Source organism: Nipponia nippon, unplaced genomic scaffold, assembly GCF_047370975.1.
Source record: "Nipponia nippon isolate SJK-2023a ecotype South Korea unplaced genomic scaffold, ASM4737097v1 scaffold_25, whole genome shotgun sequence".
Taxonomy (NCBI): domain Eukaryota; kingdom Metazoa; phylum Chordata; class Aves; order Pelecaniformes; family Threskiornithidae; genus Nipponia; species Nipponia nippon.
The window spans coordinates 3,073,666-3,100,027 of record NW_028262342.1 but is presented as its reverse complement, the minus strand read 5'-3'; the positions used below and the strand labels follow the sequence as shown (position 1 = coordinate 3,100,027).

The window sequence follows — 26,362 nt, the reverse complement described above, 5'->3', positions numbered from 1 at the left end:
CCCTTTTCGTTTCGCTGTCATGGTTACTCATCTCGAGGGGGAAGAATTGATGGTGGAGAGAAACCGTCACATTGCATTTGCAGATGGTCCTGTGTGTGAGTGTTTAAGACAGACTTATATTGACTAGACCTGACCTAATCTTGCAAGCTTTGGGGCTGGCAACACAAAGGCACAGAGCAGCCCGGAGGCCGGGCTGGTGGTTAGGTGAAGGTCACGGATGTCGTGTGATGGAGGATACTGAGCATAACCTTGGGACTGAAGGGTGGAGGCTTGCATTTAAAGTTTTCTGCAGGGATTTTTGGGAGCTTTTTCTTCTTGTGGCTTGCAGGAGGGTGTTGTTTGTTTTATTGCAGTTTGGGTCTTCTCTACGTTTCATTCTGGTGCTTTGAGGAATATTAGTAGGATTTGGAGTGGGGGTCGATGGCATTACAAACATCATTCTCTATGTAGGAACTGCAACAAAGTGCAGTCAACTTGGATTTCTGCCAGCGTTGATTTTTCAGCGTAGGCTCAGACACATAATACAAGGTTAATTCTGTTTGGCAGAGGAAGAGCAGAGTTCAGTGTTTTCATGTCAGCTTTTCAAAGTTCACAGCTGAAAAAAAAGTGGAAAAATGCACATCACATACAGGGACGTGTTTGACATCCACTCGTAGCCAGATTAAGAGGGTGGTTCTTTGTGAGAAACAACATAAACATCTGACAAATAGTAACACTTTCCCTGAACAACTGCAGAAAACAAAGAAAAACATTCAGATTCTCCTGACTGGATGAAACCTGTTCCCAGCTACAACCAGACAAGCAGCTCTATGGACTTCAGAAATTACTTGTCAAGGGATGAAACCCTGGAACCTCTGCCCAAGAACTGGGAGATGGCCTACACCGACACTGGCATGATCTACTTCATTGAGTGAGTAGGCTGACACCGCGGGGGGGTTGCTGTGCCCTTCGGAGGAGAGAAGTGCTGATGAGCTGCAGTCTAGGAAGCTGCCTGCTGCTCTTACACCTCTCTTCTTCTGCTCTTACTGCTTCTATTTCTGTATGAAATTTAATGTATTCCTACTGTTCAGTTCCTTACTGATAGTCATCTGTGCTGCGTGCTTGGTATGATTGCCATCGTGCAGGAAAGCCTTATGGTTCCACGTGCATCGTATAAACCTTCACTATGTCAAATTTCCGAGAGCTTGTTTATTCTCTCTTCACTACTTGAGTTCCTTGGCTGGGAATGCATGCTTAAAAATACAAATAGCACAGATTAAAGGCCAGGATAGGAAAGCGGCTCATATGTGCACATGTGAAACAGCCTCATTTATTAATTTCTAAAGGCAACAAAAACCTTAGTGGGAGTTAAGCGTAAGAAGGGGCTAAAAATGTTTGTTCCTTTCAGGTAGAAACAGCTGGTGTTCCCACATGAACTCTTGGGGGCAGGGGACAGTGTTTGTACCTCTAATATTTCACATCTGTCCTGGAGAATCTCCAGTGTGCTCGTACCTCTGAGCATCATTGTTGCCTTTTTTTAGCATTCTGTGATGTGCTGAGGCGTAAATAAAGGTTGTTATCTAAAGGGTACAGTTTGCGCATGGTAGTAAATATTTAAAAGTTAAAGTAGAGCAAAGTTTCTTCAATCTGAGGGAGTTCCCTTCTTCTAATGGGGTGTGTTCTGCTCCACAGTCATAACACCAAGACAACCACATGGCTCGATCCACGGCTCTGTAAGAAAGCCAAAGCTCCTGAAGATTGTGAAGATGGAGGTGAGATGTTCAGAATTCATTTGTCACCTGTGACTGATAAATGTCTTGAGTTTATCACAGCTGGATATGATCCATTACTGCTGTGGTAGAAGCTTCTTCCTGATACACGTGACTGGAGCAGGCCGTGTAGAGCCGAGCGTCCCTAGTTTGGTGGCAATAGGAGGTAACAGAAGACTGGGAAAGTCCGTAGTGTATTTTCCCTGGAGTAGTAGAATCTGACTGAATCGTGGGTTTGTCTGCATTCCTGAAATGAGAGTGAGATATTTTGTTCCAGTAACTAGCATTGCTGGGGAGAAAGCTGCATATATTTGTGACAATCTCACTGGAAGTTGTTGTGCGGGTGGAATATGGCAGGAGGAAAAGGTCCATAAGTGTTAGAATATAGGAGTAATGAAGAAGATACAGCATAATACCTGTTGCTAATGATACCTATTGCATGTGACATGATACAATATTTGAATCCATAAGTAGGGTGAACAATCTGACTCCCTTCAACTCTTCACGTTGTTGCTTCAAGACCTACAGGTCAGGTTCGTGCTTGGCCTACAGACAATTCCTGCAACCATTTCCTAGATAGTCATGCAATTTAGTCAGCTAGAAGAGAGTACCAAATAGCTCTGTCTTCAGCAAATGCCTGACATGTTACAGAAGCCGAGGCAGACTCAGAATAGCCTGTCATCTTCCTAAATTGCACAGTCTAACAATCATGAATTCATAATGAAGCCAGCTGCAGCAATGGACGCGTACTGCTGCTTATTAAACATATGTGCAGCTCACCACAGGATAAAAAGAGCACTTTAAACAGAGAGATGCAGGATATCCAAACGAACAACGTTTAAATGAATAGACCCACTGGGTCTTTTGTCAAACCCTGTGGAGTGATGCTGGTATTAATAATTGGTAACATGCTGTCATATGCTAGGAAGGTTCCTGTCACCATCAAACTTAAGGCAGCCTCAAACAAGATTACATAGCAGTTTTATCCTTCAAATGTCTAGCTACCTGACTATCCATTATTCTAATATTTAAATTTCCATGGTCAAGATAACTAGCACAGTGAAGATAGAATAATTGGACCTCTGTGTTAACTGCTTATCACCTTCAGTAGTAATGATCTGCTGCTGGGTGCTGTCTTACCAGATTCTGAATTTTCCATAAAAAGGAGCTTTTCACATGTAACTTTCAGTACCTATATCAAACAGGTAATTTTTTATTTTAGACCTCTAGTGTAGGGATGTCCAAGGCAGTCAGGCCCGAGCCGCTGTCAGCAAGCTTGCTGTGGCTGCAAGAGCAGTCAGGCTGCAGCAGCACAGAACTGCATTTCCTCATCTTGGCAGGCCAGGCAGTCTGTGCTGAATTTGATGTGGCCAGACCTAAACACGTGCTAGCTCGTTTTGGGGTGTCTCACTACATTGTAAACATCAGGGCGAAATAGCCTACCACGGCGGGGGCTCTCTTCTTAGTCATCGCCTATGGCTGTTATAGTTCTGACTGAAGGTTTCTTGGGTTGACTGAAAACCGAAATGCTGTCAGAATACAGTGAAATATCCTAATGTTATTGAGAGAATAAATAAAGGTGGTATTATTTCTGCCGGGTGGTCTTAAACGGAAAGTACAAGAGGAATGGAGATGCATGGTTTTACAAGCTTGGGATGTGATTCTGCAAGGCATTTATAGTTCTCTTTTGTGGTGTATTTGGGGGCAGAAGCAGTGCGACCATATTCATATTGTACAGTTTAAAAAGCTGACAACTATCAAATCACATTCATAATTTATAATTAGATTAATTTTAAATAATGTATTTTTCTTCCCCTTTATAGGTTCTTTCTCTCTAAATAGGTTAGGTTGTATCTTATTCTTAAGTTTATTATACGTTTAAAGTGGTGTGATTTTGTTGAATACAAGTCTCCTCATCTAGTGGAACAGAGCGAGAGTTACAGGACTTCAAATTCCCTGGAACAGGCTGATGTCCTTTCATCAGAAGGACCAGCCTCAAACAAACGAAGGGAAGAAAAAAGGACCTGTATTTTCCTCGTATTTTTCACGAGTCTGTACTCCTGTTCCTTCGTAAGACCTCTGATATTTGCTGATCGTTCTCCACTGTAATGGAGAATTTTGTTCTTTTTGATTGCAGAACTTCCTTATGGGTGGGAAAAAATAGAAGACCCTCAGTACGGAACATATTATGTTGAGTAAGTACTAATTTGACATAGTTATAAATTGAGCAGAAAATAATGAAGCTCTTGATATGCAGCATGTATAGGTTGTAATGCAATGTAAGTGTTAAACATATCCAGTAGAAACAGTTCTAGAGGCAATGAACACGTGGTGCGCACTTCTGAAGCACTGGCGTGTGGGAAGATCTGTGGTGTGACCTGCTAACATTTTTTGACCTTGCAAAGCCAACACAGGTATTCAAATTCTGCTCAAACTTACTGTTTTTTTCCACTCTGCTGTACTACTCTAGCATCTACTAGTAAAAAGGTGACGTCTGAGTTTGTAAACATTAGAGGTAGGTGGAAGCAACACATAATGTCAAGAGAAAAAACAGATTTTCTCAGTTCTAATCTATTACAATGTTTTGAAAATTTGCAGAGTGGAATGAAGGTATACTCTACCTAATAATTACAGGAAGTAAAATTGTATTGGCTCTTAAAGTAAATCAAGTTGTTGAAAGAAGAAAAATGCTTTCAGTGTTGATTACGATAGTTTATTGCTCATTCCTCCAGAGCATTTATCTGAGATAATAAAAAATAGTATTTGTAGATGTATCTTTTGTGGTTGTCTTTTCTGTGAAATAGGCAGATGCTTTCTGCTGAAATCTTGATCTACCTTTTGTATGTTTACAGTCATATTAACCAGAAAACTCAGTTTGAAAACCCTGTATTGGAAGCCAAAAGAAAAAAACAGCTAGGACAGACTGATGTTGGCCCTTCAAAATCAGGTATCACTGAATATTGTGTTCTTTGTCACTGATATCTTTATCTGCAAGTATGCGTCGTAAGTAACCAATTTTGGAATTCACCAAGGCATTAGCCTTGTCTTTTTGCTGGCCATTGTGGTGTTGCCCTCCCAAATCTGCAGGGGTTTTTGAATGATTTTTTTTAATGTTAAAGTTGAACTGAGACCCTAAGGCTGCTTTAAAATCATGTTGCTCATTCTGAAGCTGGTTGTCATAAGCAGCTTTTGAATATACGGAGGGTTAGAAGTGCCAGCTGGAAGATGCAGGTAAAACCACACCTGGAATTTTTATGCTTTTGATCTGCTTTAAGCTTGGTGTTCAAGGGTTAGAGTGCGAAACTGGGAATTACAGGTGGGAGCTTTACTTCCAGCTCTCTTGTAATCTGTACGACTGTCTTGAAAAACTCTTAACTTTCCCATTCACCTAACTCAGCTGTGAAATGAGCGTTACAGTATCTTGTTTGCTTTACTCCATAACAGTGCTGCAGAGGGTAACCAATGTTAACCAAACAAGTCATTAACCTTTATGACACCTTAAAAACACACACACACACACACACACACACACACACACACACACACACACACACACACACACACCCCTCTTATCAAAACTAACCCTGGTTTCCTACCTTCGTGTCTCTTTGTTCCATAATTCAAAAGGACCAGAGAAGTCTGTCTTCACTAGAGATCCATCCCAGCTTACAGGAGCACTTATACGGACATCGCTGAAAAAAAGTACAATGGGATTTGGCTTTACAATCATTGGAGGGGACAGACCTGATGAGTTCCTCCAGGTGAAGAATGTGTTAAAAGATGGACCCGCTGCACAAGACGGGAGAATTGCACCAGGTAAAGTATTATTTCCCTAAACTTCCATTTCCTGTGGTGCTTTTTGAGAATGCAGCTTCTGAGGCACAGGAGGTTGGATGGCTCCATCCATATGAGCTCCTCACTAAATGAAATAGTTTTCGCATTTGTGAAAGACCTGTGCAGAGCAGTGGCTCAAAAGGAAAAGAAGCAATGTTCCAGATGCAAATCTACTTTGAGGACACTTCTGAAGATTTCAGTAGTTCTGCTTTAGCCAAGACTTTTAGCTTCATGGTTGTTTACAGAACGTTCTTTTTATTCCCTCTCTATATGTAAAGTGCAAAATGTATAGTGCGTTTGAATCCTGGTCTGTGTTTTGCCTTGTTGCTGCCAAAAAATATAACACCAAATATTAAATTTGAAGAAAACATGGAGCAGGAATGAGCAAGCAAAGCTATATGAACTGGGAAAGTGAGGAAACAAGAGAGATGAGAGAGCGCCTGCAATCCATGAAGAATTGCAGGCTTTTTCATTGTTATTATATGTTCAATTTACCTATAAGCTTACTGTAACATACAGTTTACGTATTAGAAAAATGCATAATGCTTCTTTACATATCACATGAACTCTCTTACTCTTCAGAGAAGAAGAGTAAGAAGAGTTCATGCTTTCGATGACTTAATATTATTTACTCACAAAATGAAACAATTTCCTGTTTTGTTGCTGAGCTATTATTTGAACTTGTTTGTATGCGGTTCACTTTCCTCCTCTGTAAAAATGAAGACGATCGTGCAGTGTTGTGTTGTGGTGCGCACACGTTTGAATGAAAAGATGTATATCTGTTCCTGTTGTAGTTCATGTAATGGGGGAATTACTGTTTTACTGATGCCTGGGCATTTAAGTGATAAGACAGTTTGCTTGCTGGGAATATTGTATTGCACGTGCAAAGTTTCATGATCAAAATGATGCAAATTATGAAACAAGGTTTCAGGATCTGAAGCCTGCTTCCACTTTATTTTGAAAATACATGCTTAGCTATGTGTGGCAACAGTGTAAGAGTACGGAATGTGTGTGGGCGCAATCCTAGCTTAAGTTCAGCCAGTCCTAAAATAAACATAGGACCCCCCCCCCCCCAAAAAAATCCGATTTATTCTGGATTGAGTTTAGGATGATGTACAATATGAATTAAAGTAGAAGACATCTGCTTGCAGTAGTGTGCGTGTGCTGCTTCATCTCCTGTGACTGTACAGTATCATTTTTTAAATCTGCTGCAGATTAAACTTTATATATTTAGCACACTGTGTTCTGAGATGAAATAGAATAAATGCAAAGAGGAAATCCTTTATGCTTCTTGGCAACAGATAGCCAAGAGGTAATAGCCCAGCCACCACTTGTTATTAGTTTTGAAGACTGCATAGTGATTTCCTCCAGTTAGGCTTTTGTTCTGAGCCTCAGAACACAGGACAGGTGTGGGCGGTTTCATTTCTATTTTTGACGCTGTTGAACTTTCTTTTGTAACAGGTGATGTCATTGTAGACATAAACGGAAGTTGTGTCCTTGGCCATACCCATGCAGATGTTGTCCAGATGTTTCAGCTAGTTCCTGTCAATCAGTATGTGAACATGACTTTGTGTCGTGGTTATCCTCTTCCTGACGACAATGAAGACCCTGTGGTAGATATAGTGACAGCTACACCTATCATCAACGGACCGCCTGTGACCAAAGGAGATGTTTGTGTGACCGGCCAAGATTTAGTAGCAGGAACAGTTGTGTTGGACCAGAATGGAAAAATGGGCCCTATGTTGGTCAACGGTCGTCTGAATGGCCCTTCCATGGATACAACTGAGCAGAGGATCTCTCTTGCATCTTCAGGAGGCTCTCAGCCAGAGCTGGTCAGCATTCCTCTAGTCAAAGGTCCTAAAGGCTTTGGGTTTGCCATTGCAGACAGTCCTACAGGACAGAAGGTGAAAATGATTTTAGACAGCCAGTGGTGCCAAGGCCTTCAGAAAGGGGACGTAATCAAGGAGATTTGCCATCAGAATGTACAAACCTTGACACATCTGCAGGTGGTGGAGGTACTGAAGCAGTTTCCAGTAGGAGCAGAGGTGCCGCTGCTTATCTTAAGAGGAGGTACATACGTAGATTTATGGTTGTCATATATGGTTATATGCTTTTTAAAAGTCCCTTTTTAAAGTGCTATCTAAATCGTGTCCGGTCTTGACAGTTAAGTAGCAGCTTATTATGTCTCTGAGCTGTTATGTTCTAAGTTTAATTTATACCCCTGAGTATTTGGGGTGAGAGCATATTGCTAGGGGTTTTTTTCCAAAATTTTATTATGATATGTTTATGCACTGTCTCTTCCAAGTGTCTGGGGAGTGCTAAAGCAAAAATGCAGTCTCTAGCATAATACAAAGTGTATGACGGATAGAGTTTTCTGAGGTTCTCCAAATGCATTCCAGTAACTGTTGCTGTAATGGACAGGTGATTAAAGGAGAGGAAGAAGCATCAGCAGTGAGGTGGAGCTGGTCACTGGAAATACCAGAAAAATTCTCATTTTGGCACTTGAATATTTATACCTCTTCAGTGACTGTCGGTCACAGACCAGAATGTGTCTTCTCCCCAAAAGCTGACTAGTAGATAGTGTGCATTTGCCAGAAGGAGCTGAATGAATTAGGAAGCAACACGTGGCTGCTTAGTGTCCCTTTAACCTTTTATTGTAGCCCTGAGAGTGTCACTTCAAATAGTCATCCACATTTGCAAAAATCTCCAGGTCTTTTTCTGTATAAATGCTACTATTCCTTAATCAGCTAAGGAAATAATGAGATTTCTTTGGTAGCAAGTGAAATTCCTCTAGGCAAATTCACAAAGTCTCCGTGTCCAATGAACTGATGTGTGATTTGGTTGACCAGTGTCTAGCAAAAAGAGAAATAGATGTTTTTCATTGTTGTACAGCTGGCAATTCTAATTTGAAACTTCTCTGAAGTGACGTTTATGGTCAACTGAACGTTCACATTGCCATTTAAAAGAAGTGTGAATAAGCAGTTATTATTTTCAACCCGGGAGGAGCTCATTATATTGCCTTAATGCTGTTTAAACTTTTGGTGACATAGTATTGAAATTGCTTTCTACATTGTATTTTCTTCAGGTCCACCCTCACCTACTAAAACTGCCAAAGGGGTGAGTATTAGCAATGTATTTAAATTTGTTTCTGATAAGAGAATATTCAACGCGTTTTGGTTGTAAAACAGACTCATAAATATGGTGTACTTAACACAAAAGATTCCTTGGAGTTTTTTGAGTTGTTTAATGGAGGTGATGGATGTCTCTCTTCTTACTCCTGAGGAATCAAGAATGCAGCAGAGATCCTGTATGATGATGGGTGTAGTACTGTTGATTTGTCCTGATTTTAAATATGACATTGCCACTTAAGTTCTGTCATTATTTCCTTTTTTTTTGCATTATATTTGAAATTGCTATCTCTGTGCACACTTTGGCCTGCTTTTGTAATCTCATCTCCTCTGGGTTTTAGTCCCTGTGATAATCTGCAAGATGATTTAGCAAAACCGCGTCTACTTAGCTGGCACAAATTCATTGACTTAAGTAACTGCTGTCAGAATACCCATTAAAAGGGAAACGAAATACAGTATATATATTTTTTTTCATTGCTAATTATCTGTATTAAAGTGAAATGGGATTTCTAAAATAAGTTTATGATACTTCGGTATTTCTCAGTCCTCGCATAGAATTAATGGACTTGTTCGTACTCCCTTCTAAAAATGCTTCCTTGTCTTTGACTCCATATTTTCAGGAAGTCTCTATGTAGCGGTACTTTTGTAGTTTGATACTCATTATTCTTGCAAGTTTGATCTTTTGGGGTATCTTTAATATATATTAGCTCAGTAAAGACTCCTTGGGCTTAATAAAATACCCTCTGACTGGATAATGCTGATAGTAATGCATATTTTTGTCATGAGCGCTTCTTTTATGAATTAGGCTAGTTGGTGAACAGAGCTGTTTCTTTAAAAATGTTTCTTGTACAGAAAAAATTATTTCATTTTAGGAGAACCCCATTACCAGGATGTAGATGTAGCTTCTTTTTCTGTCTTTGTCCTGCTGTTTGAGTATCGAAGTCGTATCCCAGCAGTGGGATAATGTGAGCACACAAGTTCAGCGCGCTTGAAACAGACTGCGCTCAACGAGATGTGCAGATTCAGTTCCTTGCAATCGTACAGCTGCCCGCACTAAATAAATCAGTGCATAAATCTCTGCAGTTTGAGGACGCAAGCCTTGTCAGCGTGGCTGCTGTGTCAGTGGGCTCCGTGCAGGCATGCTAAAAATACTGTGGACTCAGGGACTGGCGTTCTAGCACACGTGCAGCAGCAGCTTCCTGTGGAGCACTCGATGTTCAGTGGCATTCAGCAGCATGGCAAAATAATTCAGTTAAAAAGGGCAAGTTCTTGTGTTTATAAACATGCAAGAAGTGTCAAACTGCTAAATCGCTTGGGGGGGTGTTCTTCCACTCTTCGTAAAAGGGCATATCTAAGTCTATTCTGCTTGTGCTTTTGCTTAACATGCACAGACGTATGCAGACTACCATGTTCCAGTTTGCCAGGTTGGGTTTCAGCCCAGAATAAGTATTGAGAGTTACTTTAGTGCCTAATCAATTGGAAATTAGGGTGGGAGACCACAAGGATGCTTGGTGTCCTTTCTTCGTGAATACTAATAGGAGTGTTGCAGCTATCAGATCATAAAAGAAAAATGCAAATACTGGATTACTAATGCCTCACACTACCCAAGTGTATTCCTCCTGTTCGGTATTTATAATGCCGTTGGGATACCTGCAGCAAACAGCCTGATGTTGGGCACGCCTCACGTGCTCTTGTTGGGACGTGGTTTGGCAGTGGGCAGCACGCAGTGCCTGCGGAGCAGCTCGCGCCCGTGGTGGTGGACCGCGGTCCAGAGCCCGGCAGGCGCCTGCTGAGGAATAGGTCTCTTCTCTGAACATGACCAGTCCTGCACGCCCTGCTTCATCCCGGGTGTCGGTAACCACCAGGAGCTGGCTAGCTTTACTCATCTCTGAGCATCAGTCACTTCAAACCCCCTTTCTAAGCCCAGTCTTCAGTAGAAACCTATGGCCTGTGAGGAAGACTTCAGTAGTCCAGTCAGACACATACATTGGAAAAGCTACGTTGAGTTGTAATATTATTCCCCTATTCCCTTGTTTTGCTCTGCGTTTCACCTCTACATGATGTTTATTGTCTTTGCACACACACCTACACAAATTCAGTTACACTTTGGATTTAATACGGACTTTGTGGGGTGGGGTCTGTTTCAGAAGGACAAGCAGGACAGTTCAGGTAGTTTGGAAGCTGTTGGTGATCCCATCCCGCAGCCGATGCCGTTTCCACCCACTGCTGTACGACCAGGCTCTCCTAAACTAGACCCTTCGGAAGTCTACCTGAAGTCTAAGACTCTATATGAGGACAAACGTGAGTATATCAACTTCAACTTGGAAATATTCAATTATGAAGGAATTTTTTCTTTGTCATACATGTGGTAAAACTACTGTGACTTCCGTATTGAGTTTGTTAACCTCCTATAGATAAAACATTTCAAGAAATGCATAATTCGTACAGAAATTAGAAAACTGTGGAACTTCTTTTTAAAAAAAAGATACAATATGCTTCAGCCATATTTACGATAAAACACTTAATCATAGAAATGGTCTCAAGGATGATCTGGTTCTGAAGTAAACTGAAGTAGGCCTGACCATGTCAGAGTTTATAGAAGGTAGCTGTGAGTTGTGTTCCAGACCGGATTTTATCCTGGCCCACCATACAAATGCAGCTGTGGTTTCTCCTTTGGCATTTGTCAATCTATCCTTTCCTTTTTCAGCCTTTTCTTGAAAATTGATTTTTCCATTTTGGAAAGAGAATGTCACTGAAGATTGGACTGTTTGAATTATCTACTGTATTTCTGGTTACTGTGTTCTGTTGATAAGAAGAGTCAGAATGCGCCACAAAAGCATAATCTTTCAATAATCAAAGATAGCTCCTTACATGTTTTGAAATGTTGCTTCATCTTAGCTCCAAACACAAGAGATTTGGATGTTTTCCTGCGAAAACAAGAGTCAGGCTTTGGTTTCCGGGTGCTCGGAGGGGATGGACCAGATCAGCCTGTAAGTGAAACAATTTACGGTTGCCTACGTGTTATCTTACAGTATTACTGTTAGAATGACTCCTACTCTGTTATCCTCATTTCCCTCTCATCCTAAACAGTTCAGTGATGGCAAAACTGATCAATGCAGTAACTGCCTTTTAAAGATAAAGAATTGATTCAGATTTCCTTTCTTCTTTTCTTCTTTGTGGCTGACTTTAATCTGAAAGGTTCCCGTGCCCTTTCTGCTATCTAGAGTCTGTCTTTGGCACCAGTTTTCTGTCAGGCTGATAATACTGATGGTGTTTCTGTAGTTGTTGCTGTGTCTCGGGAGCACTCAAAAGGGCAGCGCTGGCGCTCAGCCTTTGCCCGTTTCCACCTGATACCGATGGTGGCCTTGGCACACAACGCGCCCCGGTAATGCTCAGTGTGCCGTGCATGTCGGTGCGTCCCAGGGAGCAGATGAGTGGAAGGAAGCTGCTGCTGACCCTGCAAAAACTCCATCAGGCCATTCTTTTGAATGCAGCCCAGTAAAAACAGGCAAGATTTGGGATTGTGTCGCACCCCTTTTTCCCCCCACCTCTCCTGCCAAATTTTCAAAAATGCATTTTATTCTGGCAGTCAGTGTGGTTTCTGGTGGCTTCGTCTCAAGGAGACAAGCACGGCCTTTCCAGTGCACTCTTTCAGGCTTTTATTTGCCTTGTGTTTTTCCCTCTCACCTCAGAAAACACAAAATGCGGTACTTCAGGATTTTCATGAAAGCCTTGAAGCAGAACCTATTAAGACTGGCTTCCTTCTGCAGATGGATGTTGGCGGTGTTTCGCATTGTAACTGGCATCAAAACGTAGCTCTGATGTTTGCACAGGAGGAAGAATACTAGTGCGAACCTGGTTTGCTTTAACCTGGTCAGTGACTAGAGTTCAGTTATGATTTTAAGTCGTCAATGTAGTTGTGTTTCCTGGCCTCAGCCTGCAGAGCTGTTGCAGTTGGACTTGGATGACTCTCTGCTTGAGAGGTAATTGCCAAGGAATGGCAGAGTTGGAGGCAGAGGGACAAATGCCAGTGTGGAAACCCCTGGGCAGTCTGTTCCTCTGCCAGCAGGCTTTAGGAGACTCCCTTCTATTTCCAAAAGGCAAAAATTTTTCTCTGGGAAGAAGTGCTAAGACCTGTGCTGTATGTCAGGGGCTGTTCCTTCAGCTGCCAACTTAAGAGGAAAAGCGTTTGGAGTAGACACTCATGGATTGCTTTTTGATCACAGTTAAGGAATACTTTTTTTTTCATTCACAGCTGTGATCCAGTGCTAGCACTTCCCCCCCAACATGCATTTAAAGAAAAGGAAGAGCAAAACAAAACAATCTTACTTCTGTTGCACTTCATAGCATTTTTGTGGTGTTTTGTTTCCATAACAGCCATAGCTGTTGGTGTCAAGCTAATGTCACGAATGCTGTGTGCAGATGATCTGTCCCCCATTGCTTAACCTCCAACAACTACTGGCCGTAATTATTCTTAATCTTTCATTTAACCTGAACGTGATTCTAGTATATGAAATAGCGTGTGGTGTTCTTATCTGTGTTATATTTAGTAGCACTTTATGAGGTGGGGGTAGACAAAATTGATAAGGGGAGTGCAGCTGTTTGAATTCACTATCTAATCACCAAAAGCTGTGCACTGAAAAACCTTCAAGCATGGAACTGTCTACTTTTCAGCAGTAAATTTGAGTTCTTTTGGAAGCTTTTACTTCTTCCCCAGTCACTCTGGCGTAGTCTCGGTAAAAAAAATAAAATAAGTGGAATAAATGACAGAGGCTTTCATTTCAGTAATGTCTGAGAAATTGTATATATGTAATAAGTACACAGTGTATACTTAAGTCAAAAGTTGGGCTTTTTAACAAACTGCCAAATATACTCAGGAGATAAGACATGCTTCTAGAATTCATGGAAATAAGAATTAAAAATCCCCCAAACTTTGTGTATTTACTGAATGCTTTGAGCCCCCACATTGTATCCACTGAGTCAGCTTGTGCAAAGCATGCTCGCTGGCTGTATTTCTGCTAGAATTGGACAGTCAGTCTTTAAAAATACCTTCCCAAAAGCCCTCATCTGTCTGGATTCACCTGGATTCCAACCATTACGTGTTCTGATGAGTTCGTGTTCTGCCATTCAAACCCCTTGACTCTGCTCTGCTGACAGATTTATATTGGAGCCATAATCCCGCTGGGAGCAGCAGAAAAAGACGGCAGGCTTCGAGCTGCGGATGAGCTGATGTGTATCGATGGAGTCCCTGTTAAAGGGAAGTCACACAAACAAGTTTTGGACTTGATGACCAGCGCTGCACGGAATGGCCAGGTGCTGCTCACAGTCCGGAGAAAGATCTTCTTTGGTGGTATGTGTCTGTCTGTCCGGAGAGGGTACTGCAGGACATAGATGGGGCTAAAGGAATACTTAGGTCTTTGTAATGAAATCGACTGAAGCTGCTCTGAAACTTATCAATTATTGCACTAGAGCTGAGCAGCCTGAGATTCAAGAGGGTCAGCTGTAATTCTGAGTAACCAGGCAAAAGCAGAATTTCATAAGCTGATGCTTTAGTACTTGCTAGTTTGCACTGCTCGCACAGGTAAGGCTCTGAAAATTATGATGGCAGTGGTGTTTTCTTCAGCCCTTTTTGCAGGTATTAGTTAGAGCAGCCACTAATGCCATGCAAATCAATTAATAACACAATCTCCTCTGTACAACCTGCTGTATTCTCAAGTCTTTTGGCACCTATGTGTAGCAAGAATGAGTGTATTCAAACCAGAGATGATTCAGGGCAGCATCTTATGATTCTGCAGTTTTAGATCAGTGTCCAGATTGGCAGTGTCCAGAAGATTATTGTCCTTGGCTTGATGATGCTGATCAAGTGAATGACAGAGCCGGGATGGGTTCAGGAGAACTGGTAACAGTCCCCTGTTCCAATTAGCAATCAGTATTGCTTTTCCATTGCATTATTCAACCATTAATTCTGAGTATATACAAGTAAATGGGAAAAGTATTTTTAAGATCGATTCTCAATTTCTTTAAGATGCCTTCTGATAGACTACTTCAGGACCAAAATTTTGCAGTTTTCCTAAAGAAAGCCTGGCTTCAAACTTCCTTTTAAAAAACGTTTCCATTGGTCCAAGAAAACAGTTGTTCCTCGCTTAAGATAGCAATAGTTGTAGTTTGTAGCTGGATCTCTGGCATAGATCTTGTACTTGTAGCATGCAGAAAAGCCACGATGTTTTTTTTCTTTACTATAAAAAGGCATCAGATCACTCCGACAAAGTCTGTGTACACACTGCCAAGTCTGTTCGGCTGTGTGCAACCAGTGCACAGCAGGCTTTCCTTCCATACTGTGCACACCTGTGTAGGACTGGGCCTTTGAATGCTCTATCCTACATCTGATTTCTGTTTGATCCAAATTGTGTTGTTAATAAACTCACCCCTTACTTTCCCAGGCAGACAGTGTTTCCTCCTGCTGGCACTGATACTGAGATGTACAGTTTTGCTGTAGTTGCTTGGTAAACCAGCAGTATTGTTTTTTCCTTATTTGTTGTTTGTCTGTTACCTGCAAGGGGAAAAGCAACCGGAGGAGGAGGAGTCTCAGCCTGTCTTGACGCAAAACGGCTCTCCTCGACTGAATCGGGTAGAGTTTGCAAACCAGCAGTCCCCAGAGGTCTACGATGTCCGTCTGCAGCGGAAAGAGAATGAAGGATTTGGCTTTGTCATCCTCACCTCAAAGAACAAACCTCCTCCTGGTGGTAAGTGCTGTGTTCTGGCAGCGTTGTCACTGCCCGGCCTCACTGCGTGGCGCCTGTACCAAGGCTGCTGCTGGCATTAGCAGGCGTGAGCGGGGCTGCAGCTTCTTCAGGGATTTCTCTTTCTTTGATGTGCTGGAGTTACCTACACAGCACTCTGCATAGATACAGTCGTCTTTCACTCACAGTATTTCACAGCCCAGCCCAAGACAGCTTGGTCTGTCTTGCTTCACGTTTATCCTCTTTTTAACCCAACTGTGACATAAGTGGGGAGCAGGGGGAAGGTATATCGCACACAGGCAGCCCGTACACAGGAGTGTGCGCTTGTCACAGGACGGTCTTCAGGACGTGGATAGTTGTCAGGCTGTGGTGGTGATGTAGATTCTCACACTGCGTTAATTCATAGGCATTTTAATGGAAGTATAGTTTCCACCTTGGCTTTGTATTACCTCATCAGGTCGAATTTCTTATTTTGGGGATCTGAGAAAGTAGAGACTGCAGCACTTGGAAGAAAGCAATGAAGTTGTTACTGTCAGACAGATAGGGTGTTTGTCTAGAAAGATCATCAAAATGAAAAAGTAGCATGCTCTGGTGTGACAGTTCTGATGTATGGACATGGCTTCAGGCATAGTCATAAAGATAAACAGCAAAATAACCAAGGTTAAAAGCAAAAGTAAAAAGAAATCTTGTGAGCGGAAGTGAATGAGAGAAGCTGCTTGCAGGAAGCCCTGGAGTCCAGCTCAATTAATGGAAAGATCTGTGAGCCCCTGCACGGGAGCCGGTCTGCTCTGTAATCAAGTGCATTTGTGTTCCTCGTGCTGATGGCTGCTGCTTACCTTGCAGTGCCAGGTAGAGGCTAGTGAGTACTTTTTGCATGAGGTGGCAAGTAGGATCATCTTTCTGAGATTCATTCCCTTTGGCCATCAGGTCTGGGTTATCTGTGTCAGCCCTCGAAATACAAGCCAGCTTAGTGTATTCACCCACAAACAAACTTAATTCACTGACATTGAGGTACAGATAACTCCTGAAATCCTTACTCGGTTCCTTTAGTTCCTTAGTGTAAATCACCCTTCTGAAACTTCCTCAGCTGGTTCCAGACAGACATAATGATGGCTTGAAAGTGTGCGTCTCTTTTATTGAGCCTCAGACACTTTCTTCTGTTTTTCTACTTCATTTTACTGCACAATAAAAAACCAGCAGGAGCACAGAAAAAAACTGTTTCTAAATAACATTGTGCTGAATTCACATGATATATATTTAGAGTGTGATGCAGTCTTGGCTCAGACGATACCTTTTCAAGAATGTTAAAGCCAGCTGCTCTGGAAGCGCCTGGCGCGGTGGGCTGGCGCAGCGGCACTGGTCCACGTGCGGAGCTGCCCACTGCTGTCAGGTTCCCGCGGCGATGGCAGGGCGAGCTGTCACCCTCCAGCGCGTGATGCTGCACAGATGGTCGTGTCCTACGTCAGAGTGGCCGTGAGGTGACGGTGTGTTGTCTGGTCAGTCAAATCACAGAATCGTTAAGGTTGGAAGAGACCCTTAAGATCATCGAGTCCAACCATTAAGATATTAAGAAAAAATATTATAAACAGAATTATTCTATAATATATTGATATTCTGTTTATTATAACTTTACTACAGACATTTTTGACTGAGGATCTGCTGCAAATCCCTGTTTATTTGATATTAGAACTGAAGGTAGAAGACAACTGAAACCAGTTCCAGTGCTGGAAACATAAGCCCTGTGGTCCAGGCTGTTTCTAACACACAGGAAAAAAAGAGATGCTGGTGCATCCACAGGCTATGCTGTGCAGAACTTCCCTGTGCCACGGTTTAACGTGAAGCTACTGTGTTCTTCTAGAGCCAGGATATTTTAAAACAAGTAATCAGCAGTTGAGTCTGCAACCCTGCAGTGCTTTACTCTTCACAGTTGGCTCTTAGGTTTATATAATACTTTAAAAAGCCAGTCTATTAAGGGAAGTGTAATTAAAATTTAAACTCATGGTAAATGCTAGAAGGCATCAATGTCTGTTCCTTCACAGCAACTTCTGTGTGTGCTAGCTCATTAAAACAATCCTTGATGGCTTTTTAATCTTGGGTGGCTGATGATGCTGTGAAAGTGTTTCAGATTTGCTGTTATGGTTTTGAAAAGCCAGCTGATAATCCTGGCAGGCGCATAATGTTCCTCACCTCTCCGATCCCTCAGAGGGAAGCATGTTTGGGAGGGCAGCAACTACAGAAAACAGGTATCCATCAAACCCACTTCAGGCTTTGGAGATGCAAACAGGCTTTTACATGAAGTAGCAGGAAGAGCATTTATGAAACATGTGGAGGTCAGTCTGGAGAGGTGTTTGGAAATGAGTTATAAAGGAGCAGTGCAGCAGTTCCTGGGCAGAAGAGCCCTGATGAGGGATTTGGGAGCCAATTTGCTATGCTTTCAGGCATCCAGATGAATGAAAGGCTGGTTCAGACGCATGGGAAAGCATGCTGACTGATGCGCTTTGATGTAATGCGAATCTGCTCTGTCGGGGCCACGTCAGCACGCAGGCAGCTCAACCAGCCGCTCTTTTGCCCCAGGTTTTGGTAGGCTCCTCCTGTCACAACGGCATCTCGCTGGCTACCGAGTGCCATCTTCAGGTCAGCAAACCATAAAACATGATCTCTCCCCAGGCACCAGCACAGCTCTTGGCGGGGAGGACGCGGGAGCCGCTGGGGCCGTGGCGGTGCTCTCCCGTGGGAGAGGTGCCGGAGGAAGGGCCGTGCTGGAGTGGAGCATCCCTCCCTCCTTGTGCCTTTTTAGTTCTGCTCCTTCCTGCATCTGTGTTCACCTCTGGGAAAGTAACTAAAAGCGGTCTTTTTTCCTCCTTCTTCTCGTAAAATTCCCTCTTTTCCCTGTTCTGTCTTTTCTGGCCCCATTGCTTTGGCCTCTAGAGGAGTCTGTATACGGAGCAGAGTGTCACTAAGGGATGAACCGAGGAGACCGAGCCAGGAAAGCCAGCTAAAATTCAAGCCAATTATTACAGGTGCAGGTTCATCTCGGAGAGCGGGAATAGGGAACGGGTCTGCAGAGCTGATCTAGCACACCTTGCTGGGCTGTCTGGGCGTGCCGAGGGTCGCTGCTGAGGTGTTCACCAGGCACTAATAGTCTCTGGCAGGAGAAGTTTGATTTCCTTTTGAAGTGTATTTAAGGCTTAATTTTTGGTTGCAAGGAGGAAGAGTTAATCCATGCATCCAGATTTCTAATGACTGTTAAACTGGATGTCCATAACTGTCTCTGAGCCCACACAGTGCTCCCGGGTCGATGCATGAAATGGAAAACAATACATTGAGTGGCAAAACAAACTGCTTCAGAGCACTCCTGGGACACATGGTCTTACTCATCCCTTTGCAGGTGTGACCCATTTCCTTCCCGTGTTTTCCTCTAGGCACAACACCTTGTATGTGACAAGGCCGTGCTGTCAGGGGTTGGCGTTTCCATTCGCTCTGCTGAGTGAAGCTTTCTTCATTATTTGCAGGCTTTTCTTGTGCTAGCGATGCTGCCCTTTAGAGCAGGAGTCGTCTCTGGGGTGACTGTGGCAATTCTGGGTCTGCGTGATGTTTATCTGACACGAGTATTAATTGTGTTGCTGTGCTTGTTCTTGATTTCCTAGTGATTCCTCACAAGATCGGGCGAGTTATAGATGGGAGCCCAGCTGACCAGTGCGGGAAGCTGAAAGTGGGAGACCACATCTCAGCAGTGAACGGTCAGTCGATCGTTGAGCTCTCGCACGACAGCATAGTGCAGCTGATCAAGGATGCGGGCAACGTGGTGACTCTGACTGTTGTAGCTGAGGAAGGTAAGGAGGGCACATGGCCTTGCCAGGCGGATGGGTCCTACCACACTGCCAAAGTCTAATCTTTGTAACTTCTGTAGTTAATTTACTTAAAGTGGAGTATTTTAAGATGTTTGGAAATTAAAGAAAAGAGTGAAGCTCATCTGTTTGCTCTGGAAAAGCTGAAGGCAGGTGGGGCAGAGACAGCTGCCGAGGTGGTTGTATTGAAAAATAAGGTACAAGTATTAACAATACAGTGCAGGGTAAGAGAAATTCTCATGGTTTCTCAGATGAGAGAGGGAGACTGCTGCTCCCATGGAAACATGTCCTGTTCAGACCTTGTGTTCTTCAACCAAAGAGAAATGTCTCTTGGGAGAGCTGCAGCAGACTGATGGGACAAGGCTCAGAGAGAAAATCTTCTCACCCCTGGACAGGGTCTGTCTCCTGCTGCTGCAGCGGCTGATAGGAGCTTTGTTCCAGAGGAGGGAGGTGATGTCGGGATGCTCTGGAGTGGCTCTGCCAGGCACAGCTAGGGTGCTCTAAGGCCGCAGGGACACCTGCTTTCCAGATTCTCTCCATTTAGGCACTCTGAGTTTTTCCTTCCTGCCATGTTAAAATACACGAATTGCCTAATGCTGCATCCCTGGGATGCAACAGAAACATCCTGTAGTTCTGTCTGCCAAAGCTGCGCTTTCAAAAATGGTCACATCCCACCATGAAAACCTTACTCAGGGTTTTCCTGCAGAGCCTCCCAGGCTGCTAGCAAATTCTTCACACGCAACTGCCATGTCATCTGAGTGGCAAAGTGAGTATTTGTGACTCCAAAGTCCGATCTTTAGAGACTTTATTTTTAATGAAAGCTCCCATGCAACACTGTGTTCAATATGGTATTGTTCCTATATAAACAGTTCACTATAAATATGTAAAACCCAATCATTTGAAGAGAAAATCTGTTTTCCAACCCTGCTTACCACTGCATTTTTCTGGATTGCTGCTTGTGGGTTTAATTAAACTCGCTATCATTATTTTGCCAGAAAGTTGGCTTTCTTCACCTTCTAAATAATAAATACCTAAAGCCAGAATGTGAATAAAGCCAACAAATGATTCTCGTAATTTCACATTCATTGCAAATATTTAACATGCTATCTCAGCCTGTAATACAAAATTTCAAAGACTGAATTTTCCTTTTTGTTATTGCTTGAAGCAGAGAGACTTCTACATATTGTTATTTTTCTGTTAAGATTTTCATTTTTATCAAGTCTCATTCATTCCAGTTTGAAGGGACACAACTCAGAGCAGTTGCCCAGGGCAATGTTTATAATGGAACTGAAGTTTGGGTTGGTTGCATTAGATCTGTTTCTCCAGGGGTCTTAATCAGCTTTGTTTTCAAAATAAGCTTTCTGAATATAACATTATTGTCCCTTATTTATGCATGGCCTTACCTGGACTCTGGGTAAGAACTTAGCTTTTCCCACTTCCTCAATTACAGATTTGGAGCCAAAATGTAGAGATGAAACAAGAACCTGAGGAGATTTAACAGAGAGAGGGGAAAAAAAAGTCAGTAGCAGGTGATAAAACTAGACTGAAGAGGCCAGTCAGAAAATACGGGTGGCTTAGAGGAGCTGGAGTTGGTGTGTTTCAAATGTAAAGGATTTGTGACAGTGAAGGAGAGAGAAACAGAACCTGTTCCACAGAAATGGGAATATATCACCACATAAAATTCTCCTTGATTTAGCTGGAGAAATACAGTTTAGTTCACAGCATAACCCTCCATACAGCAGACTCCCGTAGAAAGCCAGAGTGGATGTGAATTAGTCGGGGCTTCAGGCATTTTCCCCGCTGGGCTGCGGGGAGAGAGCTGAGCTTCACAGAGATGGTTCGCAAGACAGTGGTTAACACCGAGGCAGATGCAGGGTGCGGCTCCAAAGAGGCAGACGCCCGTTTTGCCAGAAGCTGTTCGGCATCACAAAGCGTGAACCCTAACAGAGTTTGCGGCTCCCCAGTGCATCATCTTCAGCGCTCTCCTCTGAGACTGACAATGAAAATACTGCCTTGCTCTCCTTCCTTCTCCCTCCTGGCTTTCACAGATGTGTGATTTTTCATACAAATTTTTTGCTTTTCATACGAATAAATGAATTCCACTTCCTGCGCCAGAAGACATTCTTTAACATTTTTCACAAAAGCAAGAGCCGTCAGCTTTTGTCATGTATTAGCTGGAAACACGAGAGAGCAGGCTGAAAAGAGGACTGGAGAATTTGTACAAACAGATGGCATTTTTCTTGCTTGTGCTTCTAAATTAAAACTCTGAATATAAACCAGGAGTAAAAGTTGACATTTCGTCTCTAGAGAAAAACCTCTTTAAGGCATGTCATAGTAATAGCACCAAGCAGTTCCTTGAAGGGCTTGGGAGGTCTCGCATACCTGAGAAATTCAGTCTAATAATATCCGTTATGTTTTCCTTCCCTTAAGATGCTTGGGCGCTTTGTATATTTTACTGGGGTTTGTTTGTTCTTAACTGAGAAATGCAGTAATGTGATGCACCCAGCAGAGGACTGGAACATCTCTAGTTTGGGTGCTTGGGATTTTTTTTAACCCTTATAAGGAAAAGGAGTTTATTAGTTTATAATGCAGTACGTAAGTTCATCTTGGGCCGCAATGTGCCATTTCAGGTTCTAGCTAAGAGGCAGCTTTTTTGCATAGACTATGGTTCATTACTCTTAAGTGACACAGACATTTTTGTATCCTGAAACATGTTTTTTTCATAAATGCACTGGATTTATTGTAAAGTGCACAACTACTGTATTTTGCGTGGAAGGGAAAAAATCATGTTAAACTATTTTAAAAGATTTTATTAAAATGTCATTATACTTTAGTTTTTACTTAGCCTTTGGGAGAAGGCAAAACACTTTAAGATTCTCGTTGATAACCTGTCAGTGAATGAGTCCCTCCAGTGTGGTTGTGGGACCAGTTTGTAACCTTTCCTATAGCTGGCCAGTAGCAAACTCTCCATTGTGCCTTAAATGAGTTGACAGTTTCCCTCCGTTGTTAGGGTCTTCATCTGTGAATTCTTATTGCCACGGCAGATCCTCATTCTGCTCTTACCTTTAAAAAGGGCTATGTTCTCAAATGGACATTGTTCTTCATCTCTTACAAAATTTTATTATATTGACCATCCGAACCAACTTCATGGATCTGAGTAGCCCTAATCCCTTGTGGTCTTTATCAACTTGCAGACAGTCCAAAACCCTTCTGTTCATGTCTGGTTGGGTTAAAATTGTGTTGGTTTTCTGAGGAAAAGCAGCATAGGTAAGAATAAAATTCCTAGGAATTTATTCCATGGAACCAGTGAAGTGCACTTGGGTTCCTGGCTTATGGTGTTAGATCTTGGGAAATCCTCTTCGCCTTGCGGCTGCGGTGAGCTCAGCCCAACCTGAGATGCTGTGGCCGTGGCATCCTTAGCAACAGCAGGCACGGCGCTGATGGTCACTGTGGTCTCGTGAGTGTGCCTAGCTTTGTATTTGGGAAGTTCTCTCTGACTGTCGCTTCTGTTTGAATTTATTAGAACACCGTGGTCCTCCGTCAGGAACAAACTCCGCCAGGCAGAGTCCAGCTCCGCAGCACCGACCGCTGGGATCAGCACAGATCAACCCTTCCAGCGCAGACAGGTACAGAGCTTTTGCTTCTAGCAAAAGGAACTGAGAACAGCTAGAAAAGCTTGACCAGAGCTTGACCATCATTTGTTAATGCAAAGGTAACATCCATGTCCTTTTACCTCTGTGTAGGGGAGCTACAGAAGGTGAAGCTGGAAAAGAAGTTTCAAATAGTTACAGGCTTTCCTGGCCCGAGCATAAGCACTTGACACAGTCCGATGGTGGCGTTGCTTCGGTTATTGGTAGCCGTCATTCCCAGGTACAGGTAACCATCCAGAGGGTGCAGAGGCATGCAAAATAACTCATTCATCAAGACACTACAGTGGCATTGCCACAGAGTATTCAAAAGCTGAACAATAAAACTTTTCCCTGTCAGACATGGGTACAAAAGTTGCATATAAAAATGCACTAAAGTGTCTCACAGAATGTTTTTGCTAATGTTTTAGATTTTATTATCTCCTTAGTATAGTTGAATACTCATAATTATAAAAAAAAACAGAAAATGCTTGCAACAGGGCTAGTACAGACCCAAATTTCATGCGTATCTAAAACTTAGAAGGAAAAATGTTCTGTACGTTTAGACTTAGAATGAAACCATCGCACCTGGTCATACGTGAGTTGTGATGAGTTCAGTTTAAATCGTGGATTGCATGTTTCTCAAAATACAGAAACGCGTGAAGCGTTTTTCTAGAAAAACAAACGTTTAAATCTGCCTGCAGGTCCTCATCTTTTTTTTTCCTCTGACTTCTCGTACAGAATCCTGGCTGTTTCCCAGTAGAGTTGGAAAGGGGCCCTCGAGGGTTTGGATTCAGCCTTCGAGGAGGAAAGGAATACAACATGGGCTTATTCATCCTTCGACTTGCTGAAGACGGGCCAGCTGTCAAAGATGGGAGAGTACATGTGAGTTTGTCTTCTCTAATCAATTTGCTGATCACGTTGGCCTTTTGACATATTAATTCACCTACAGTGGCAACAAACTTTGTTCTTTCATGAGTTCAGGGTCCTGCCAGGCAGTACAGCATCGGGGCAGCTGCCCTTCTTCCTGCTGGTACCGTGCAGTGACAGCAAATGCTGGGGTGGTAGGCTTTTAGAGGAGAAATATATGAACAGCTCTGGCCATCCAAAATGAACTGTCCATCCATGCTCTAGTTACAATAACATACATGTCCCAGGGGGCGAGCAGCAGCTACTCAGGATACTTCAGGAGCCCAAAGAAGAAATTACACAGTGGAGCAGAAAGTTGAAAGGAGAATCACTGTCCGAGTCAGTGAATTCGTAAGGAATGTTTGTGTGTACGTTGTGCTATTGCCGTTCTATGCAGTGTTTGAAGATGTAAGCCTGACTTTTTTCAAAGATTATTATGTTAATTCTTATGTTTGTGTAAGGAATTCACTTTCAAATATTGTAGTAAAAGCAAAATACATGGGTGCAATAGCACAGTGCAATAGCAAAGCACAATGGTACGTGAGAATCTGTGACTGCTGCCCAGAGCTGAATTTTCAGAGGCTGGAGCATGAAGGTGAGCCCGCTGCCCGTGAGATGCTGTCCCACGTGCACTCCTGGGGCTTCGCTGCACGTACGGCCACTGGCACAAGGCTCTGCTTCCATTTGTGTTATAGTTTGTAGAATAGTGCTGACACAGATACTTGCTGGGGCTACTGTGGGGCTTAATTGGATGTGAAATTCTAAGTATTGTTAACTTCTATTATCCTAATTCTTTACAGTAATTGGCTTTTTTCCCTCATGCTTGAGAGGTTACATGAGTGTAGTAGTTAGTACTAATATTTTCTTTCGTATTGCTCCATCGAGTGGTGTTACAGTAAGCTCCAGGGCTTTGCTTTCTGGGCAAGAGCAACCAAAAGGTTCCCAGCTGACTGTACTGTGCTTTGCGTAGGCGACCTGTGCCAAGGCCCAGGGTGGTGGGGGACTGCGATAGCAAGATATTGCTGAAAGCGCTCCAGCTCCCACATTTCAGCTTTCACTCTGGGCTGTGGGTCCTCGGCAGTCTTGCGCAAATCCCCCTCCCACCCCTTGGCACCGAGCACCCTACTGTGCAGGGGATGCGTGTACGTAGGGATGCATTCGCTGCGATGGTGGGTGGTCACGTCCTGTGGGGAACGTGAGCCCTCCCCAGCCCGTGGCCGCTGCTGGTGGTTGTGGAGGAGCAGGGCCACGAGCGCTGTGCCGTGTGTCCCCGGCAGCTCAGAGCACAGAGGGGCTGCGCTTGCCCAGCGTGAGGTTATTCACAATTTTCACATCATTCAGTTTCTCCCTCCTCAGCTGGAAAATGGTGTCATTCTTCTGGCTGTACTTGAAAACGGTGAAGAGGAATTTCTCACCCAGTTAACGGCAACTGAGCATGACGGGAGGCACGTCGTGCAGCGTCCTGTCCTGTCCGATGACTAACCAGCCAGTGACCTCCTTTGGCAGAGACAGTTTATTTAACAAAGCCCAGTCAGTCTCTTCAAACTGCTAATTTTGTGCACTAGTGACATCCATTGGCTGATCCATGTGTTGCGCAATAGGTTTCATGACCCTTTTTGGGGGGGTGCTATTCCAGCCCTTCCCAGCAGCCTGCAAAGGTAGCGTGAACTGTAATTACCTGCCCAGTGCCTTTCTAAGTTGCTAATTGGCCTCAGAGACCTTAGTACCGATAACAGCATAGTGGTGATCTCTCCTACCGGGAATAAAAAATCCTTTCCTTACGTAAAACCTGTTCAGCCACGATAGCATTCAGCTCTGCATTAAGCATAGAGAAGTTGCTGTGTTGCTTCCCTGGTTAGCGTGACTTTAAACAGGCGCATGGTGCCAGGTCTGACGTCGTTCATCCATGAGCTCCCTCCATACGATGATCCGGAATGAAAATACATTGAAGCATGTGGCTGTATCTGTCTCATCACTTGTAAATAAATGGAAGATGTGTTTAAGGAATCTGAGATCTTCTGTTGAGCTGGCTGAGCATGAAGACCTGCATGAAGAGCTCTGAATCGCCAGAGAGTTGCGTTGCATCGTGTTAATCAGCAGCCGTGGAATGGTGTTGCTGAGTGGATTTTGGCATGAGAGGAAAGACAGAAGCATCTGCCTCTATTTTTTTTCTTTCCAAATTAAAAATTGGTTTACAGTGTCAGAGATTCACAAAGACTAACCTGGTTGCTATTTTCTCGTCAGGTTGGTGACCAAATTGTTGAAATTAATGGAGAGCCCACCCAAGGAATCACTCACACACGAGCCATTGAGCTGATTCAGGCTGGAGGGAATAAAGTTTTGCTGCTGCTGAGACCAGGGACTGGCTTGATACCAGATCACAGTAAGTCATCTCAAGTGCTGTTTCATTTTGAGGGTCCAAGGTAATGGAGTACGGTCTGATAAAGAGACTTTGGTGCTTGTTCACTGAAATCGTTAGCAGTTCCCTTTTTGACAGCTGTGCAGGCTGCTTATACTTATTTTAAAATA

General features: G+C 43.2%; 1 protein-coding gene across 5 annotated transcripts in view; it reads left to right on the top strand.

The window, feature by feature from the left end:
* The window catches only part of MAGI3 (membrane associated guanylate kinase, WW and PDZ domain containing 3), a 75,423-nt gene that overhangs the window by 43,790 nt on the left and 5,271 nt on the right, over positions 1–26,362 (top strand). For 3 of the 5 annotated variants that reach the window (XM_087761592.1, XM_087761589.1, XM_087761593.1), the window contains exons 5-20: positions 736–910; positions 1,672–1,751; positions 3,886–3,943; positions 4,601–4,695; positions 5,376–5,564; positions 7,044–7,652; positions 8,668–8,699; positions 10,858–11,011; positions 11,609–11,700; positions 13,868–14,060; positions 15,268–15,453; positions 19,098–19,283; positions 22,822–22,924; positions 23,042–23,174; positions 23,666–23,809; positions 26,078–26,216. In XM_087761592.1, coding sequence (XP_087617718.1) covers positions 736–910; positions 1,672–1,751; positions 3,886–3,943; positions 4,601–4,695; positions 5,376–5,564; positions 7,044–7,652; positions 8,668–8,699; positions 10,858–11,011; positions 11,609–11,700; positions 13,868–14,060; positions 15,268–15,453; positions 19,098–19,283; positions 22,822–22,924; positions 23,042–23,174; positions 23,666–23,809; positions 26,078–26,216 — 2,568 coding nt within the window. The remainder of the gene's footprint in view (positions 1–735; positions 911–1,671; positions 1,752–3,885; positions 3,944–4,600; positions 4,696–5,375; positions 5,565–7,043; positions 7,653–8,667; positions 8,700–10,857; positions 11,012–11,608; positions 11,701–13,867; positions 14,061–15,267; positions 15,454–19,097; positions 19,284–22,821; positions 22,925–23,041; positions 23,175–23,665; positions 23,810–26,077; positions 26,217–26,362) is intronic. The other 2 variants (XM_087761591.1, XM_087761594.1) reach the window with 1 other exon arrangement.